Here is a 20,016-nt window from a genome sequence, read left to right on the forward strand (position 1 = left end):
ATTACGCATGCGTTTTTCTGGTTCTTCAAAAAGCGTATAATTGATGTTATGAAACAGTTTGTTTTGATTATCATGTAGACAGCATGTATTTCTTCTGAAGGAACTGAAAATTAAGTTGTTTTGCTGAATATTACAATTGACGAAGACTCATAAATAACGATTTCATCTTGTTGGTTTATAATGTTTTCGTTCAGCTGTTTGATGTTATGTAGCTCTACGAGCCGACTGCACACATTATAATGATTGGTACGATCTTTATACGCACGATTGCACGTCTACATTTTTGTGTGCCAATTGAATGAAAACAGCTGAATCAAACTGAAAATCATTTTCTATGTGTCTCTCATCGTAAACCGTAAAAGTCTCTCTCTGCTTTTCGCAGTTCGCTTTTCGGTATAGATTTGAACATAATCGCTTTCAATGACTCTCCACTACGAAAGTTTTATCTAATATACCGAAAATTGAGGGACTACTACTAAAATATCAACAGTCCAAAAAAAAGGTTACGCCAAACTCATCTCGCTCTAAATATCGACACGTCATACATTTGGATTAAACAAATTTCTGAGACCGGTGTTATTTCGACCCAAATTTTATTCATCCAAATTGACACTTGGAGTTCAACCCTTGAAATTCCATTTTCGCTTAAAAACTTATCAGGTGAATGATCCACAATAGTTTTCGTCTAATTGACAGTCGGGGCTCAAGAGGAAACGTTTCACAGGCGGCAAGAATATGACCAGCATCCAATCCATCCAATCTGTTACTTCCTTCGATCTAATGTATACACATTCTCAATGTATTGATGCAAAATCTTTTACTTCAGTAGTTTCAATGTGTACTTTGCTAAATAAAAGAACACTAGTCAGAGCTCACTGTTTGATTGTATTATAGCAGATGCAAAAGTTTGTGTTTTTTTAGACAATTTAGACAAATAAATCATCTAGGTACGGCTCTGAGCAAAACAAACTGTACGGCTCTGAGCAAAGCAAACTTTATCTGTCTATCTTTTGATATAATACTCACTTAACCGATCGAATTCCTTTCATTTTCGAGCATGTATAGCCTAATACGAAAGAGATACTTACTTACATCAGCTGCATTGAAAATTACAATCAGAATGTATAGCTTTATAGCGGACCGACCCTGACCATTCGACAATGTCATCTCACACAACGAAAATATTTCTAAAATATTTATTTGGCAAATCAAAAATTTTGTATTTTCTAATTTTGAATTTAGTAAAGTATATATTCATCACAGCCACACATTAATAATGTATTTAGAGGTAAAATTGAAAAACCAGTCGAAATGTAGACGCGGTCAAACATTATAATGGAAGCGAAATAAAAAAATCTATTTGTATTGTAATACTTTGCATGGATTGACATAGGCATACATTTGTCTGTGATAGTTGAATGACAAATTAACGTAAATTTTTTAAAGGTTAATCCGATTCTTAAGTGGCTAATGTGAGATTTCAAAATAATATTTGATTTAGAAACTGGTAGAAACGGTTGCATTGAAGTGATAAGTGAATTTGATGTGAGTGCTCAATTATTGGAAACATTTAAAAGAAAAAACACTTAAGTTGCTACAATCACGCCCGCGATATTAAACTGAAGTTGGATATTCAAAATTTAATGGAATAAAATGAGTTTATTAAATGGATCGAATTTCACAACAGCAGCAGCGGAGGAGGACTCTTCGCAGTATATGCTAGATGGTAGGCTTATATATACAATTTCCTAATTAGATTTTAAGTTTTACTTTGATTATGTTAATGTGCTAGTAATTTAAATCGCTATTAAATCGACAGCGAGATCGAATCTCACTCTCAAAAACTAAACCGAAATATAAAATCAGTAGTTTTTTGAGCTCGTAATATTTACCCCTGTTGTCCTACAATAAATCCAACGATCCGATTTTCCAACGCTTTTCAAAACTCTTTTTTGTTAAAATGTCAGGGGACGTCAGTGAAATTTAGACACCACAGGTTTCTCAGCTGGTCCATTCAAACAAACAAAACTCATACTTGTTTACTAATGAAATAGTTATACATGTACGCGCGTGGTAGTGGTAAAACCTTATAAAGACGTATGAGTAGCAGTTTTGTTTGTCTGAGCAGCACAGATGAAGCAAATTCGTGTTTACATTTCACTCGCTTCCACTGTAATTTACTAAACAAAGGCCAAACACAAATTGAGATCCTTTTGTTGCGATTTTTTGCTAGATATAAAAGTCAGGGCCGGACTGGCTACCCAAAAGTCATTTAGGAGTTGAAAGACGAAAATTTGTATATTGTCCTTCGCTTATACAAATCAAAAAGCCTTTCGGGTATCAGTCCGAGCCTTAGTATTTGCATTCAGCTAAACCTAGGGTGAAGTGTTTTTCATATTACAGCAACACGGTATGCAGCTATTTATAAGACCATTACTTCTTACCTGTCTAAAAACTCAGACAAATTTCTAAACTGGAAAAGATAAACAATGAAGGTATGTGTCTGGCAAATTAATCGTTTAACTTTAAATGCCATTTTCATGAAAACAAAACGAAAATAAGAAAATCGAATTTTATATCGGTAACAAATAAAATAATCAAAGAAAACGTGATAGAGCACACTGTTATTAATGCACAGCACATTCATCAAACTGTTATATACATGCACTTCGTTTAGCGGTGAATCCAATTCTTAATGGCTCTATCTCGAAATTAACTAACAATTACTATATAAAGTCGAGTTGTTTTTGCATGATATTAATTGATTAATATTCACCTAAATATCACACACAGACATGATTTATATTTATAGAGTACAAATTAGCGCTTGGACAAAAAGATATGTACGAATTGATTGCAAGCGACAGTATGGTATGTCGGAATTGACTGCATGCAAACAGATATCCGTTATTCGATATATACGTTAACGTTATGGGGTATCAATATCAATAAGCAATATGGTGTTGTCGAATATTTCCTTTTGTTTTATGGTATATTGAACTTAATCGACTTAAAATGTGTCTCAGGTGTCGCTGGTGAAAATTACACCATCGAAAAATAGGGAAGTAACTTTTTGAATAATATCATTGTTTCTGGTGTGTGGTAGTCGTAGTCAATTTGGAGGTTTTTAATCATATCAGTCAATAAACTCAGAGTTACATTTTAACAACATTAAAGCCGGTCTATAGAACCATTTCAGAAATTCTACGTGGACGTAGACGTCGCTATACAAATTGTGTATTTTACCTAATTTAATCTCGGTTTTACTCGTTCGTAGTGAAATTCAAATCGTAAATGGAGTTTTACTCAATTTTTCGATCAACGTGAAATGTTATAGGCAATCAAAGCTTGAGAGAAATATTGACTCAGACTTTACAACAGTGGGTGCTTGAACGTTAGAACATTGGATATCGCTACTATTCTTTTAACTTATCTATAGAAATACGCTTCGTTATGTCACGAATATATCAGATCCAGTGTTAGTAATATCAAGCAATGTGATATGAGTTTGGAAAAACGATATGATCAAGTGGGAGCAAACGGTGGTGTAAAGAAAAAAATCAAAATTTATACTGCATTTAATAGGTCGGAGAATCCTGAACTCACAAGTCAGTTACAATAACGATAAAGATGGTGGTGATTGGTTATACCGAATCATTACTTATGAACCACCTTTTTGCTCCTCACGTTTTACATAGCTCAAAATTACTTCCAGTAATGAAGATTTCATAAGAAATGTTTCCATTAGGCTTTCACTCACCCATCTAGGGATAAGTCACCCCTGAAGAAAACCGGTCCGATTTTGTCTAGACAAATTTTGAAAGAATGTCTCTCTACTGGTTTGTCGGTGCTACCGGCTCGATAGGTATTAACCGAAAAAAGGAGCCAAAGAATCTTTTGATTTTGATATGTCAGATTATATCGACAACTCTGTACGCTATGTACTGATCGATATGGATTTATTGATATTCAATGAATGTCCGTTAATTATTCGATCAGTAGAAATATTTCCCATGCCTACACCCCTCTCTTCAAACAGACTTAATAGAAGTTTAATATTTACAAATTCACTATCTTTCAGCTACACGTTTACAAATTCATGCAAACAATTTTTTTTCCATCAACTTTTACTTGTAAATAACTCACCTACTTTCAAATATATATTTTTTATGAATACAGAAATGGTTGAATGTAAGTGAAAAAAAAATAAACAAAACTTTTGCTCGTAGATCGTTTTTCATACACAACCAGATAAAATAGTTACTGTGCAACATGATACGAAAATTTTTCACTCGTTGCATCCATCAACTGAAAAAAATATGTTTTGTGTACTCAGAAAAGGAATGAATGGATTGAAAAAAAGGTTTTCTTGGCTGCATTGTTTCAATAATGTAGAAAAACGTATGAAAATGTTTCTTGCCTATAAGTATTAAGTAGTTAAAGCATGTTTTGTATACATGTTTACAATTTACTTCTACTCAATATGGTTGGAAATTTTCTATTATTCCATTCTGTTCATTTCCACAAAGCTTCCGAATTGAGACCATAACCCACACTTGTTTTATGCGCTAAAAATTATGAATGGATTGAATTAACCGAAAGGTTTGTCTAACACAATTGACTTAGAATGATTATATTTTGGAAGTAGCCTCGGGCTGATATGATATTACATAGACTGGGGAACCGGCTTATATGAAGTAAACCCATGGGACACATTTTAAAGGGACATTAAAAAAGGATCGATTTTATTTGTAAATCAAAGGTCAAGGGTCCTTTTGCAATGTGCATTTTATTTAGCCTTCGACATTTTATCGAGTTTTTAAGAGATATCTGGAAATATACACGCAGAATTGAATTTTTAGAACAATTATTAATCTGTACTGCGTCGGTACTTCTAACTTAGTACGGTGCAACCTGAAACCCATCATAAATATACAAAAAAATTCCAAACAGTTCATTTTTTCTCTCAATTTAGTTTGCTAATTTTTGCTTGATTTTCTCCACCTAACACCTAACTGGTTACTCTTCGTTATTATGTATTTGCGACATACTTTACAGAAAATGTTGTTTGTAATTATGCTTCCTTCAGGAAGCGTTAGTAAAAATTCAAATGATTGAAAATAGAAATTGAAAGTTCAATCTCGTCTGGGCTTCAGAAAATACAGTACAGGTTGATGGCTCGAATCACTATCCTCATCTCATTCTGAAAATGAAAATTTGTACCATCACTACGACATAGCACAACTGTGAACGTTCCAATCAGACTTGTGAGTCACCATTCTCAGATGGTGTTTAATTACACCTTATAGACAATATGATGTCTGTCTAAGTATTCAATATTTTCGAAAATTTCTGACCAATGTTCCTTAAATATTACGAGTAGCAATATAACTGATTATGCCACTGACTAATTCACTGACTGTAAGTAATGGATATAATGCGACTTTCAGTCGGTTTTTCATTGTTCATAAAATGATTCTGCTGGTTAATGTAAAAAATCGTTTCCCAGTGCATATATGAAAAAAAAAAAAAACGTAAATCTATCCGCATTATTTTCATATTTATATGTAATTAATGTTTGAACCTAGCTAATTTTAACAGCTGTGTTTAGTGAACTAAAGTTGCATTTTATGAACCGAAGATTGAAGTCTGCTAAATTACTTAACTACCATGACTTCATTAACATAATGAATGGAATATGTGCATAATGCTTTTTATAGGCGGGCGGCGAGCTTCATTATGTTCGGTTTGAAAAAAAAATTGTCTATTACTCACCGGGTCCTGGAGGTAGTTATTGCAATTACACGAACAAAAAACGCAACTAGTAAGCACTTCGGTCGCAACTAATTATATACGTCGATTTCCTTGATTTATTCTTGCTTCAGTTGTTTTAGCATAATTTTGTGTCTGATAAATAACTGACCCATAAATAGCTCAGTTCTAAAAACGTTTTTTTTATATTTAAGAAAATGTTCAAAATCTGTTGGAGAAGAGGGATGAAGTTTTAATAGGCGACTTTTAAAGCGTTTCTTTATGAATGTTTCGAATAGTCTGACGATGTGTTTTATCTGTGAAATTATCAAAAAAATAGTATATTACTATACAAGGGAAGGAATATTTGTGTTGCTCATCGTGATACGAAATATCAAATTATTTCCCGAGTGTAGTATGACGTTTTCCTTTACGAAAGAGGGAAAGACATTTCCCTAGGGACGGAAAGTCCATTTTTCCTCCCTAGTAAAGGAAAATTATAGTATTTTATTGCTATGTGAGACAAAATCGAGAATTACTTCGTATGTACATATTGTATATAACAAGTGAGCGAAGCGAACGCGTGTGTATGCAATATGTACATAAGAAGTGATTCGAGATTTTTCTCACATAGCAATACGATATTTTATCTTCCATGTGTGACTATTTCATACATTCAGCGTTTCTGTATATAAACTCGAAGACATACAAACACCACTGAAAGGTTTGGCTTATGTGTATACAAAGGCATCATGTGTGACAATTAAACAAAATCATGGCAACAAATCGAAACATCATCGTGAATCTCGGTGGCCGAATCGGCTAGAGCGCGTCTGTTTTATGCATATGATCGTGAGTTCTATCCTCATAACAAACATTTTTTTCCATTTTTTTTTTTCATTTTCTATCACAAAAAATAGTAAATAAACTGATCTCCAGTATAGTAGCTAGATTTTTAATCGAAGAAATATCTGCTGGGCACCGAGGCCTTAGCCTTTTTGTCATATTGATTACACCATATTTGCAATGACACATTTCTCGGCAGATATTTGTCCAATCGAATAACTAATTGCGTTACCGAAATCCTGAGATAAAAAGCTGCACAACGTAATTTTGAATAACAAGAATCCATTTAGTCAAAATTTGATTATTTTTCGTTCTAAATAAATTATGCGAGTCACACATACACTCGCGACATTTTGTCGTGCATGTTAAATACTTATGTACTTTTTAAAATGATCAGACTACCTGCGACAGAGTCACTAACACATATATGGTCATTGCTTATGTTCTACATACATGCGGGGTTTCATGACAACAAAATCAAATGTAATCATGAGTCTCAATGGCCGAATCGGCTAGAGCGTGAACTTTTTATGCATAAGATCGTGAGTTCTCTTCCCGCAACAAACATTTTTTTTTTTTTTTTTTTGTTTTATCAAAATAAATTGCAAAGAAAGTATTCTGATCTCTTTATCGTAAGTAAACTTCCAATCGAACGAATATCTGCTGCGCACTGAGACCTTACGCTTTTTCACATATTGATACACCACGTATGCAATGGCATATTTCTCAGCAGATATTTGTCCAATTGAAAAACTAATTACGAAAGACATCCTTCGGTAAAACACAAAACAATGAAGTTTTGAATGAAGAGAATCCGTTTAGTCAAAATTTGATTTTTTTTTCGTTCTAAACGAAAAAAAAACACATGGCGTCAACACACACACACACACACACGAAATTTTGTAGTACATGTTGCTTATGTACTTTATAAATTGAGTCCCACGCTGCAACATTAGAGTATGCATATCTGGTATATTAGAAGACTCGGTGGTGTAATGGTTAGCGTAGTTTGTTGATATGCAGGAGGTTCGGAGTTCGAATCTCCGTCGGGTCATTGGTTTTTTTCTTCAAAATAAAAAACGGAAATAAAATTTACCCTAGAAGAGTAATAAAATTATATCCCTAGACAACCAGAATAACGTATGGCTTAGAGTTTATATACAGAAACGAGTAATGTATGAAATAGTCACACATGGAAGATAAATGACATAATCCGACTTTACAACCGAAACTTTATTTCTATTATGATTCACTAATGTTACGTGTCCCTTTCTGTATTTAGCTGCTTAAATATTAATGTCGATTAGTCGAGGCAATTTTTGTAAGTTATTTTTAATTGCCGTAAATCATTATTCTACGCAAAAAAAAATTGTTCTATGGTATGTGCAGCCGCCAATTTTGAAATAACCGACCCAATATTTTTAAATATAAACTGTTTTAAGATATTCTTTAGATTGAAAATGTGGCCAAACATATTGTTCTAGCTACCAAGTTGCTCGGACAATTTTTTTTTTAATAGCAGCTGCGAACGGCTTCAGTCACAGTTTTGGCGGCTGTAGAATAGGGAAAAATGGGTGTCGTCTTTTATAAACAAATAAATAAATAAATTTTATAAAAAAATCGGTGCATTTTGGAGAACAAATTTTTGATTAAAATCGTGTTTTGTATCGATTAAAAATAACTTACAAGAACCGAGTAATTACTTATAATATCTGAAACATCTTTTATGGAAGAGAATGCGTCCAGATATTAGATCTGATTTGAGCATCTATTATAGTAGACATTTCTTGATTCATTGGCAATTCCAAATTGTTTTTTTCATTGCTTTGATAGATGAAGATGGTAAAAGGTAATCGAACATTTTATAATTATCCGACCCCGAATAAAGTTTGAAGAATGTCGGATCTTATTTGTTAATTCGAAGATTAACTCACTCTGATTTTGTTTCTTGTTTTGGCAAACCATTGGTAGAAAACAGTTGGTTTTATCGCATTTGCGTTATTAATCCGTGTATATAAATGTGAAAAATAGTTGAGCCGAAATGATGTGAATCAGTCAGCAATCATTTTAAGACACCGTAGTACAAGATTATTATTTTAGAATATGTTTTGAGCCGATCTTTACATACAATAAAGCAATAAAGAAAGAAAAGTTTAACATCAAGAAATGTTAATAACAATAACCCCATTATGCATAACTAATTTACTTAGTGATGATAATGTGTACGCTGTTTACAGTAAAACGATAGATGGAGGTTATTCGTTAAATGAAATCAGAATAGCCATGTAACCCAGAGTGTACCTAGAGGAAGTTCTTGCATTCTCATCTCATAAAATCGTGGAAAAAATTATCTTTCACAATATATCATGTAATCTCATCTATACCTCTGCTGGTTTGAATATAAATTATATTTTAAAAGAAGAAAAAAAATCGGTTCGTTGGTAACATACAGACGAGATACGATTAACTAACTTGTGCATAAATGTGTAGTATATTTGAGCTACACGAACATTTCATCTGACATCGTTTATTTACCAGTGGTTTTGATGAATGTGCGATACTGAGCAACTGAGCCATGAAGAAAATCACTGCATAGTCTCACAATAGAGTAAAACGGAGCTGAATTATTCAAGAAAAATTGGTATTGGTGTTTACTTCGAAAAGTTGTTGTTTAATCCGGCACAGGTTAGTTTTCAAATTAATTTAAATAGTCAGTTCGCTTGACTGCTGATGACTCAAGTAAACACCTTAACAATTAGTTTTTCTTTACCGCAGGAGGTAGTGATCTTGAATTTCTTAAGCGAGAAAAACCATTTTGTATGCAACCATATGCAATTAACATTAATGCTAACTACTTTTGTCTCTCTATATAATACCTCCTTAGTCATCCATTGAAAATAGACTCCTATTATCACATCATCACAGTACGACGGAGGGTGCATAATGCAAATAGACCATCCAAAAGATTGCATTGTAACCAAAACAATTTCGACAAGACTGAATCACACACAAGTCATTATTATGCCAGCAAGTATGAATGGAAAATTTTCAAAAATTGTCAGAAAACTTGCAAAGACTCTTTCACTTCACGGACGAAATCATCAAGCATGAGTTTGACATTACCTACAACGTATCAACTGATACATATTTCAAAATACTCTAAATTCGTCCATTATTAGTTTTCAAATAAATTGCCAAAGTCGTTTTAATTATGCAAAGCGACCACCCGACCCGCTCACTCTGTCATCGTAATTACCTTCAGTTTAAATTAGAACTGACGCGCGGAGTTAGACGCAGCAAAATACACAACAACATCAGACTTTGCATCCAGTGGATCGCCGATTATGTCGGGATATCGATTTTTGCGGCAAGGAAATCTGATTTTATTTTGTGCTTTTACGAGCCCACTAGGGGAGGTTCGTAATTAAAACAATATTTCTTTTTATAATGTTGGTGCCATCTTCTGTTACTGGGCTCGTAATTGGGGGAAGGCTCGTAGAGGGATGGTTGGTATTTAGATGTTTTACCCTACTCATTACATAATTATCGTGTAATGAACAACGAACCATCTGGTTTCACAATGTTAAAAACAGTAGTTCACGGCTTGAACGGTAACAGGGATAAAATTTTGAGCATTCAAGAAGTTTTTTTTTTTTTTTTTATCGAAATTTTAGATTTATTCAATATAGCGAAAAAAAAGGCTGCTAGGCGCAACCAGCAAAAAAACGGTCTTTTCAAAAAACAAGTTTACAATAAATAAAAATCATCAATTCTATTCGTTCCTAATGTTCCCAAAATGCAGCTAGCGTTCCTTCGTTGAATGGCAATAGAAACCTTCTGTAATAGGTAATCCATAGATCCCGATTCACCGGAAGCCCGTCGCATCAATGATCCTAATTTCTTTATAAATATTCTAGTTTCTGGACCCATGCTACCTAGTGATTCAAATGCAATAGGAGTGAAAAAGTAATTTTCTTTTAAAAGTTGGTAATGATTATGCTTATGTCTTTCCGCATTATCTGCTATTGCACCAGCCTTCTTTGAAGATTCATTTACATAAGAAGGGGCGAGAGTATCTCTAACGGTAACATCCCAAAGTATCGGTCTACCATGACTCCATGGAATTAGAGTCACACCATCCGGTCTTTTACCGTCATCTCTAGAGATCCCAGGAGGCTGTATTATATTTGGAAAACCTGCTGAAGAAAATGCATGAGAAAAGATTTTATTTATTTCATCATGTCCTGGTATCCATCCTCCGCTTTTTTTACAAGATAAGCCATGTAATCCATCCTTCTTAACCATCTTACTGCAGAGGCATTTATGTTCTTCGCACAATTGAGAGCCTAAACGAAGACCAACGGAAATTCTAGCTGTATTGTTATCTAATAATAAGCCCAATTGACTCGATGGGACCACCTGCAGCCACTTTGAAGATTCTTTAGTAGATGACGCAAGTAGTCTTGCACGAGTAACGGGCTCACTAGATTCCAACATACAACCAAACTTATCCATGATCCTCGGAATATCCCAATTCTTTTGTACCTTTTTTATTTTCATCACTATGTGGAACAAAATCTCGAGGAATTACCTCAATTAACCCTAGAATAGCGTCATCAATTATTTTAAAATCAAATTTCTCCAATAATTGGTTCGACAATTCTGATGAAGAATACACTGACGACAAATAGGCTGGGGATGCCAGGTCCTCAACCTTCCGGATCCCTAAACCTCCAAAGGACAAAGGGAGAGATGTCTGACTCCATTGAAAATCGCCCATCTTAACATTCGTGATGGCTTCAAGCGTTGAACGGAAGATCTCGTCAACTTCCTTCAAGCGATCGACTAACAGAAACGCCTTAGAAGAGCGCAACAAATAATTGAACCTACAACTGCCTAGCGACTTCCTAAAAACACAAAGAGCCGGATGGACGTCCATCAATTTCAAACGATCGCACATTAATTTGATCGCTTCAATTTTAGACGAAAACATCCTCTCTAACCCTGACTCAAAGATTGGTGAGCCTAATATTTCAAGCGTAGACTCATCAACTTTCTTAATACCTGGCAATATAGCAGAAATTTCAGCATACATGCGGGTCTCATCGTCCCCAGAAGCATTAATGAAGAAAACCTCACACTTATTCGCGTTCAAAGGCAAACCAGACAATTCACAAAAAGCCAGAACCTTCCTAATATCACTTAGTACTACTGATAGTACATCACCAACACAACCATCATCAAGATACCACCCATTTAACCTAGAGCTAAGAGAATGAGTCATTCTCATAATACCAATACAAAAACCTGGAGGGCCTAAAGGGTCACCCTGCTGGAATCCTCTTTTCGAGAACAATGGTTCATCAAGAAAATAAAGATTCGAAATGAGCCTATACGACTGCTGAAGCAAAGGAAGCAACTCTGGGCAAATATCCTTCACCTCACCTAACATAAACTTTCTAAACATATTATTAAAGGCATTACCAAAATCAAACTTAACTAAAGCAATCGGCTCACCATGATCAGCTGTACAAAATTGACGTACCGCATGAACCAAAGCCTCCGCTCCTCCTTTAACCCCAAAACCTAACTGAAAGGGTTTAAGCTTTTGAACTAAGTTATCTCTAACATTATAACAGGCAATCTTACCTGTTAAAGTCAAGAAGTCTCATTATATGTAAGTCAATCTATTTCACGATAAGTTCTCACCTTGCTCCGACGGACAGATGTTTACAGAGTTTATGTTCACAAAGAACTCTGGCAATCTCCGCTGATTTTTTGTACGAAACTACAGATATAATTAAAACGAAATGTTACTAATGACAATCAAAATTAAAATATGCGAAAATAAAAGCGAAATTCAATATTTTTGTAAACCAAATTTTTTTATTGCAAAATTGTCGTAAAAATGCTTTGGCAACATAATATACTGCTCTGTCTAAAACTCTGAAATTTATTTATTTTTTGTATGGAGAAGTGAGAAAACCTGTAAGAAACAACACCGTGTTAAGAAAAGTGTTTTGATCTATTTTACGATAACAAAAGGTGAGAATTTAATTTGAAAAAAATTGAATTGTTCATCGCTGATGGTATGATTATTTTCTACAGGAGATTGTATTATGCCAGTATAATTTCACATATTTAACAAACTTGACTATGGAAATTTTATGTTGTTTATTTTGTAATGGTGGATACCGATTATAGAGTGTTTTTGGTTTGTATCGTTGATGATTCCGTTCTGTGATGACTGGGTAGAAGACCAAATGAAAATAAACAGAGGTCAAAAGTCGAAATACTCGAATTTGTAAAAAGGAATAAAGGTTTACTTTAAACATTCACCTTCCTCGTTAATTCCTATTAAATTTGCTTCATAGACATCTCAGCGTTAGGTATTTTTACATTGATTGCTACATAACAATATAAAGAAAGGAGCCCTAGTAATACATGTCCAATCCACTGAAAAACCTGTTTCCAAATCAGGTCCAGATCAGTTAGACTGTTTCTCAATAGAGTTTGGCTCCCTGACAACAGGTAGGATGTCTTTATCTTCAGTAATAACTTTCGACAGCGGCGCAAGGCCCATGGTTTTTCTTGAAGAAGAACTTCAATTTTTAGATTAACTTTAAATGGCAATGCAATTACCTTACAAAAAAGAGAGTTGAAAATCTTACCTGTTACAGGTAACTTTGTCTCCAGGAATTCAGGTAACCTCTAAAATAGCTGTCACAACTGTAGACACACAAAAATACATCTGTTGCAGATAACATAGATTACCTAGAGACAAAATTACGTGCAACAGGCGAGATTTTCAACTCTTTTTTGTCAGTGTAAATACTGCAGTATTACCATTCGCCAGAAATACTCCTTGAGCCCATATCTTAGATTAGTTTCAGTTGTATTATAGACATAACAAAAATAAGTCTGATTTTTGCTGGCTGTTTCTCAAAATAATCCTTCAAAACGTTTCGAACTTCATGAGTTGGAAAAGAAAACGAACCATCGACCACGATAAATATTTTAAGTTATGTAAACTGACCGACAAATGATTAATTTTTTTCTTCATATTTTGCTCTTGTAAAAATATATGACTTTGCGAAAATACTCATGAAATCGCAAAGAAAAAAATTATTATTTACGATTTGATGGAAAAAATAACAACAGCGAAAAAAATGTAATGTGATATACAACTCAATCGGAATGTCTTTAATAATACATAATATTCTATGCTGTGTCTTAAGATAAATTTCGCTTTTTCATTCATAAAATCCATCATTCAATTACTGACATCCGGTGAATGCAAAGCAAAAATTACGTTTCCATTCGCAAAAACCATAGTATCGTTGTGACAAAGTCAAAATTACTACCGTATAGGTTTCGTATCATGATGATTGTTACCATTATCCACTGTCAATTATTTATTGATTAATTTTTTTTGTAGTAGGTAGCAGAATCACAACAGGAAGGATCGAGATGTTTTTTGATTTTTATCAACCAGCCATATTAACTCGATACCAGATTATTTTTGTCAATTAACTCGAAGTTTAGGTGTAGTTAGAACGCGTGAACTGAGCGGAGTTATGAGTAGAAATTCGATTTTCAGAAGGTTCTGCTAGTAAAAATTAGTCGATTTTAAGAATCGGCCAGCATCCAACCGAGAAAAGTTCTGTGGGTCAACGTTAATCTCTAATTTTTGATCAATAAAATATATCCGAAAGTGTATTCAATCGAAAGTTCCAATATTTCAGTGAAATTCTCAAAAGGCTTAAAAAACTCGAAAGCTCTTCAAAATTAACACAAAATTGGCATACGGCAGTATGCTAAATCCTCTATAATTTTCTCGTGGGAGGTAAAAGCACTTACCCCCACAAAGAAGAGCCAATCATAATGGAAAAGCCAATAACCGCTCTATGTAAAATGACTTAAGATACTAGTCTTCCATCGTCAAAAAAAAAACATTTTCGCGTACTTATTTCGATCAGAATACAATCAACGATTATAATTAAATCCCAAAATTTCTTTTAGATTTAAAAAGCGAATTATAATTCTACCAACATTACTGCCATACCATACAATTCCGTACTGCCACAGAAAATGCAGACACCAATACAATATTATTCGATTCACTAATTCACTCACCTGTTTCATTAACATTTTACCATCACGATCATGTGGAAACCCGAATGAAAACCGAACAGGTAACCAAACAGAATTCGGTTAATATCGCAGATATGCCGGTTATCTTTACATTTGTATTTGCACGTTCACCACAAATGTTATTAACTATATTCATTTACAAGCGATCCAAACGTGAAGGCAATAACTTTTAAAGTTGAATCAGTCGTGCTTCGATCTTCAGTGAATGTGTATCGGTTGGTGCCGTTTTGTTATTTTGTTGCACATATAAATGTTGAGCATCTTGGTTAAATGTTTTGTTATGATCTAAATGGAAAAATAGAGTTTTTTTAATGATCAAAAGATGCAAATTATTCTAGTGTCAATAGATAACAATTTCTTAGTTAATATCAGTTAAACAATCAGTGATGACTTTTAGGTCATCATAGAGTATGAACAATTAGAAACATAAAATTTTCAAAAATTTTTACTCCAAATAGGCGCCGAAATTCTCATAATAAATATTTGGAATTAACGCGAGTTTCACGCGGCATTCTTGTTATTTACAATTTGAAGTCGATTTTAATTTCACAAAAAGTTTTTGGACATCTTCATTGAAATATAATTTAATTGGTGAAAAATAGAGATTTGTATAGCAGAACATTAGTTGTCATGGTTCAATTGTTTGCTCACTTCCAGCCATCATTTTTTTCTTCATCGGTTTGATTTTTGTTGCCGCGCACCAAAAGGTTTATTAAGTGCATAGAGTGAAAAGTCGTTAACATATTAGTGTTAGAGCTGTTGAATTGTTTTTTTTTTGTCTTCGTTTTTTTCATAAATTGTTCACTCGAATGGTGTGAATTTGATTGGTTACATTTTTTTTCATTTGTTACTGATTTGCATATTATAAGAAATGCAGTTACAATCGGTTTCCAATGGATTTATCAAAAACTTTAAAGAAGCCAAGTGATAGCTTATCGAAACTGTGTCTATAAAAATTCATAAAATTAGTGATAACCATAACCAGCTGAGTTGATAAGATAATTTTTGCTAATTCATCTTGAACATCATATCAATTTATTTATTTAAAAAAAACGAAAAAAAATTAAATTTTTTAATGAATCACCGTAATACAATCGATAAAAGGCGCTTAAAAATGAGCTCGTCGTCACTATCACCAGAAACATCGCTATCATCATCATCCTCCAAAGATGATGAAGACATCTGGGAAACGGATTTGACACCAGCACCCATATCCCGATTGAACAGTCTCGATTGTTGGGACTATACCATCGAATTGGAATGCTTAAGAGGCCCTGAAGGTTAACATATATTTTCCATTTGTTTTTATTAATTTATTGGTTTCTTTTTTTTATTTATTTATTTCTTTTAAAATCATTTCGAATATCAACTTCAACACACCCAATTATTCGCTTTCTATAAAGCCTACTGTAATTAATTTTTTTTTATCAATAAAAAAATATTTTTGTTGTTTTACAAGTAGGTAGATGAAATGAGCAAAGCTCATTAGTTGAAATATATATATATACAATGTATACGTTTGCCGTAATCAGGAAAAGAACTCGGTGTTGACATTTGTGACTGTTATAATTACTCAATAATTGGCAATGTGAAAATACAAAAATAATATTCCTGATGTAGTGTTTTGTAGCCTTTCGTTTATGACTAGGTAGGTTGACGCGGGAATGATTGACTTCGAAAATATTTTTCTTTTAAATTATAAAAGAACAACGCAATTTGAATCTATTTTCTGCTGTGTTCATTGAACTTCAAATGTTTTTTTCTTTCAACTTTTGTATTTTTGGAAAGATGGTTTCGTTCGCAGCAAATTGATCTAAATCATCTTCTTGATAAATTATGTTTTTTTTCGAACCGAAGAAAAAAGCACACATCTAACCATAACCCAATGGTAAATATTATAAACTTATCTGACTATGCATATGGATGTAGATGGTTTATAATTTTTATGAATTCATGTATATATACCGACCGATTCTACGTCGCCGTCATCATTCAATGTAAAACTCTGATGCTAAGTATTTTAACCTACGTTAAAAATGCATTCACAAAACCTGTCTTTCGTATTATTATGTTAGTTATTCCTCAACATCAATTTACCAACGTTAAAGCAAATAAATCGCGGATAATTGGTATTTACTTTATCGACTACGTAATGCCGAGTAAAACTCTTTTTTTCCTTCCTAATATCGAGTCAATGAAATGTGCTTTAAGTAAATACCTTTTTTAAATTACATGGGCATTATAGGTAGGTAGTTTTGTTCGACACTTAAAATTAAACTCGAAAATAATTTCAATTTGAACTTTTACACGTGAGATTTTCATAAATGAAAGACGTTCCATGATCTGTTTGATCACTGATTTCCCAGATTTTCTGTTTAGTGATGAAGCGATTTTATAAGTTTTGATGATGAATTAGCACTAGCTATTTTATGGAAACGGTGAAACGGTGGGGGTGTCTGTCTATGTACGGTTGCAGACAAAGATTTGCCACTCGTCAAGAGTAATTCCTAGATAGGTATGGCTTCACGAGAACTGTGGGTCTCTAGAGTAATTTCTCTAGAGTACTCTAAGACTCAACAAGATTAACAAATTCGTCAGAGGTAATTATTTGACCTCGTGAAGAATGAAGACGTTGCTTCTACCTTCTTATGCTATAATAATAGTTTATTCCAATATAGTCTTTCCTTGCCGTATGCTCCTTTTACAATCCCTTCACGCTTGTCAAAATTACTTAAATGAATCAATCAATTGCTACACCCACATACACCATCAGAAAGTTTGTCTTCATTTTCTATTGGTTTCAACGCGAACGGTGAAATTCGAGTACAAAATAGAGACGTGCGTTCAAGATACGATATTCAGTGTCAAATTATTTCGTAAATGAAAACGATAAATTTAGATAAAAAGTTAGATAACTGATTGAAATCGAGATTAAAATATGTAAACCCTGAGGAAGTAGTTTTGTTCTTTTTCAATTTGTAATTTGTCTCAATATTAATATTACAAATATTACGAGTGCTGACGCTCGGACATAGTTCGATTCGAACTCATTTGGTGATATGTTATCGCTTAACTTTTTAAACGACAAACGTGTCATCATATGATGATTAAATCTGTTACTTCTTTCGTTGCTATAATAAGAAAATACTTGTCAAAGCTCATCATTTTTGTCATTACTGTAGATAGCAGATGATGCGGTTCCCAATAAATATTGGCGAAGTGTATTGTTTTCCTGTTGTGGAGGCGTCAGATTTTTCCATAGTTTAGTACTTCATTCGTTGCAGCTTACTTACCTGTTAAACGACTTCCCTATTGTAGTTTAATAAGCATCATGACATTATCTATTTCGACATAGCATAGTTTAAGACAAAACTCAATTTTTCTCTTAGTTTCCAAACATCATTGATGTAAAATTTAAATTTCGCCGAAGGAAAACCAATTTTGAATAATTGGAAATTCTGGAAAGGTTGAATCTTTTTATTCACACTGCACGTCTTATTCCACATACATAAATTAAGCTGAGTTTCAATCGACTTTTAATAAATTTGGGTCGCAAGCGTCATCTTTTCATTCCTTACAGTAATGATAAATGCACATAATCTCCGTCTTTGACTAATGTTAAAACAGAGACTTCACTCATTCCATTCGTTTGGCATGGCACATTCATATTCATTTATTGTACTTGGTTTCAATATTTATCCATTCCTTATTCAAATATTGAAGAAAAGAATTTATTTATTAAAAGTCGTTTTTCTGGCTTTAAAAAAGTTATTTTCTACATAAAACATCTGTCAACTAAAAACACAACATACTTTATTCCACCGAGTACCACAACCATGTAACTTTGTACATATATATATATGTCTGTCTACTCCAAATGTGCAACCGAATTATAATTCCAGCAAAGAGAGACACATTTGTACAGGTTTCTATTAAATACAATATAATACCTGGTGGCGTTCATTGAAAATAATTGCATGAAATGAAATGAAGTATGTACATTACATTGCATATTTTATCGGGTTATAGAATCTAGAAAGAAAAAACACGAGTTGAATGATTTATGCTCCGTATTGAATTCCAAATATTTCAATTGAAATATAACAACTTATTATACCACTTTTGTCTTGTGTAATTCTTTATGTAGATCGAAAGGTGTGAAAAATAACTACCTATAATATTTGCTTACAAAAAAAAAGAATTTCAATATTTAGTTGATTTATTGAATTTTTCAATTGAATATTAATTTTCTTTAGAAACAAAAATGAAACTTGTTTGCATGAAAAGCGGCTCAATTTGTTTGAATCAAATTTTTTTTTGTTCTGTACAAATATTTGGTCTAGATATTTGTAACTCTCAGACTCATAATTTGCCACTCAAATCGGGGGCCATGTCTTATTTTTAAGAATAATAATTGCCGACCTGTTCAGCTCGCAGCTCGTCTGACATTCAGTAGCTATTAGTCATCCAAGTTCACCCTTACAGCATAGAACTGGAGCAGTGCCATGTTTGTTCTCTGCAGACGCTCATAGCGATGCTGACATCCATCAGCCCTGATACATCTATCGACGTGCTACGTCTTAGGGATCATTCATAAATTTTGTAACGCTTTTCAGTGCTGCCATCAAACTTAAATCTTAAATAACTCAAGAAATACGCGGCTCTAGTTTTTATTTCACATATTCACAGGATTTTATTTTGATGACAGCACTGAGAAAGCGTTTCGTAATTTATGAATGATCCGTTATCAGGGCCTACACTGACAAAAAAGTTGGAAATCTTACCTGCAGCAGGTAACTCTCCAGGTAATCTAGAATAGCTACCACAGCTGTAGCGCCTCATACAAAAAATACAACTGTATCAGCTATTCTAGATTACCTGGAGACAAAGTAACCTGCTGCAGGTAAGATTTTCAACTGTTTTTTGTCAGTGTATTATTGGAACTTTTGTCAGTAATTTCGGTATTTTTTCAATAATTTATGCGATTTCAGTATTTTTGTCAGTAATGAATTGCCAATAATAGTAGACTCTGCCGAAAGGACATGCTTCTTATTCGCCAACTAACTACAACTACCGTCGCTCCGTCAAAGAGGGGGACTAACTACTAAATATCCACCCAAATTCAATATTGTCCTTGTTTGCTTATATTGGTCAAACAAAGTGCACCTCATCTTAAATTAAAACCGCAATAAAAATTGTTAGATTAAAATTCAGATGATTTCGAATGAAGAAAAAATTAAATGAAATTATCGATCGGCACGATTA

The 20,016-nt window shown here is 33.4% G+C and overlaps 1 protein-coding gene across 3 annotated transcripts in view; it reads left to right on the forward strand.

Moving 5' to 3' along the window:
- Positions 1 to 20,016, forward strand: part of LOC119083084 (cerebellar degeneration-related protein 2-like) — a 57,435-nt gene that overhangs the window by 17,998 nt on the left and 19,421 nt on the right. Inside the window, exon 1 of one of the 3 annotated variants that reach the window (XM_037192719.1) lies at positions 1,335 to 1,726. The exons of 1 other annotated variant lie outside the window; for it this stretch is intronic. In XM_037192719.1, coding sequence (XP_037048614.1) covers positions 1,654 to 1,726 — 73 coding nt within the window. In that variant the 5' untranslated portion in view covers positions 1,335 to 1,653. Of the gene's footprint in view, positions 1 to 1,334; positions 1,727 to 14,938; positions 16,032 to 20,016 lie in introns of those variants that run through there. One more of the 3 variants, XM_037192707.1, reaches the window with a different exon arrangement.

The sequence above is a fragment of the Bradysia coprophila genome, chromosome X (genome assembly GCF_014529535.1).
Source record: "Bradysia coprophila strain Holo2 chromosome X, BU_Bcop_v1, whole genome shotgun sequence".
Taxonomy (NCBI): domain Eukaryota; kingdom Metazoa; phylum Arthropoda; class Insecta; order Diptera; family Sciaridae; genus Bradysia; species Bradysia coprophila.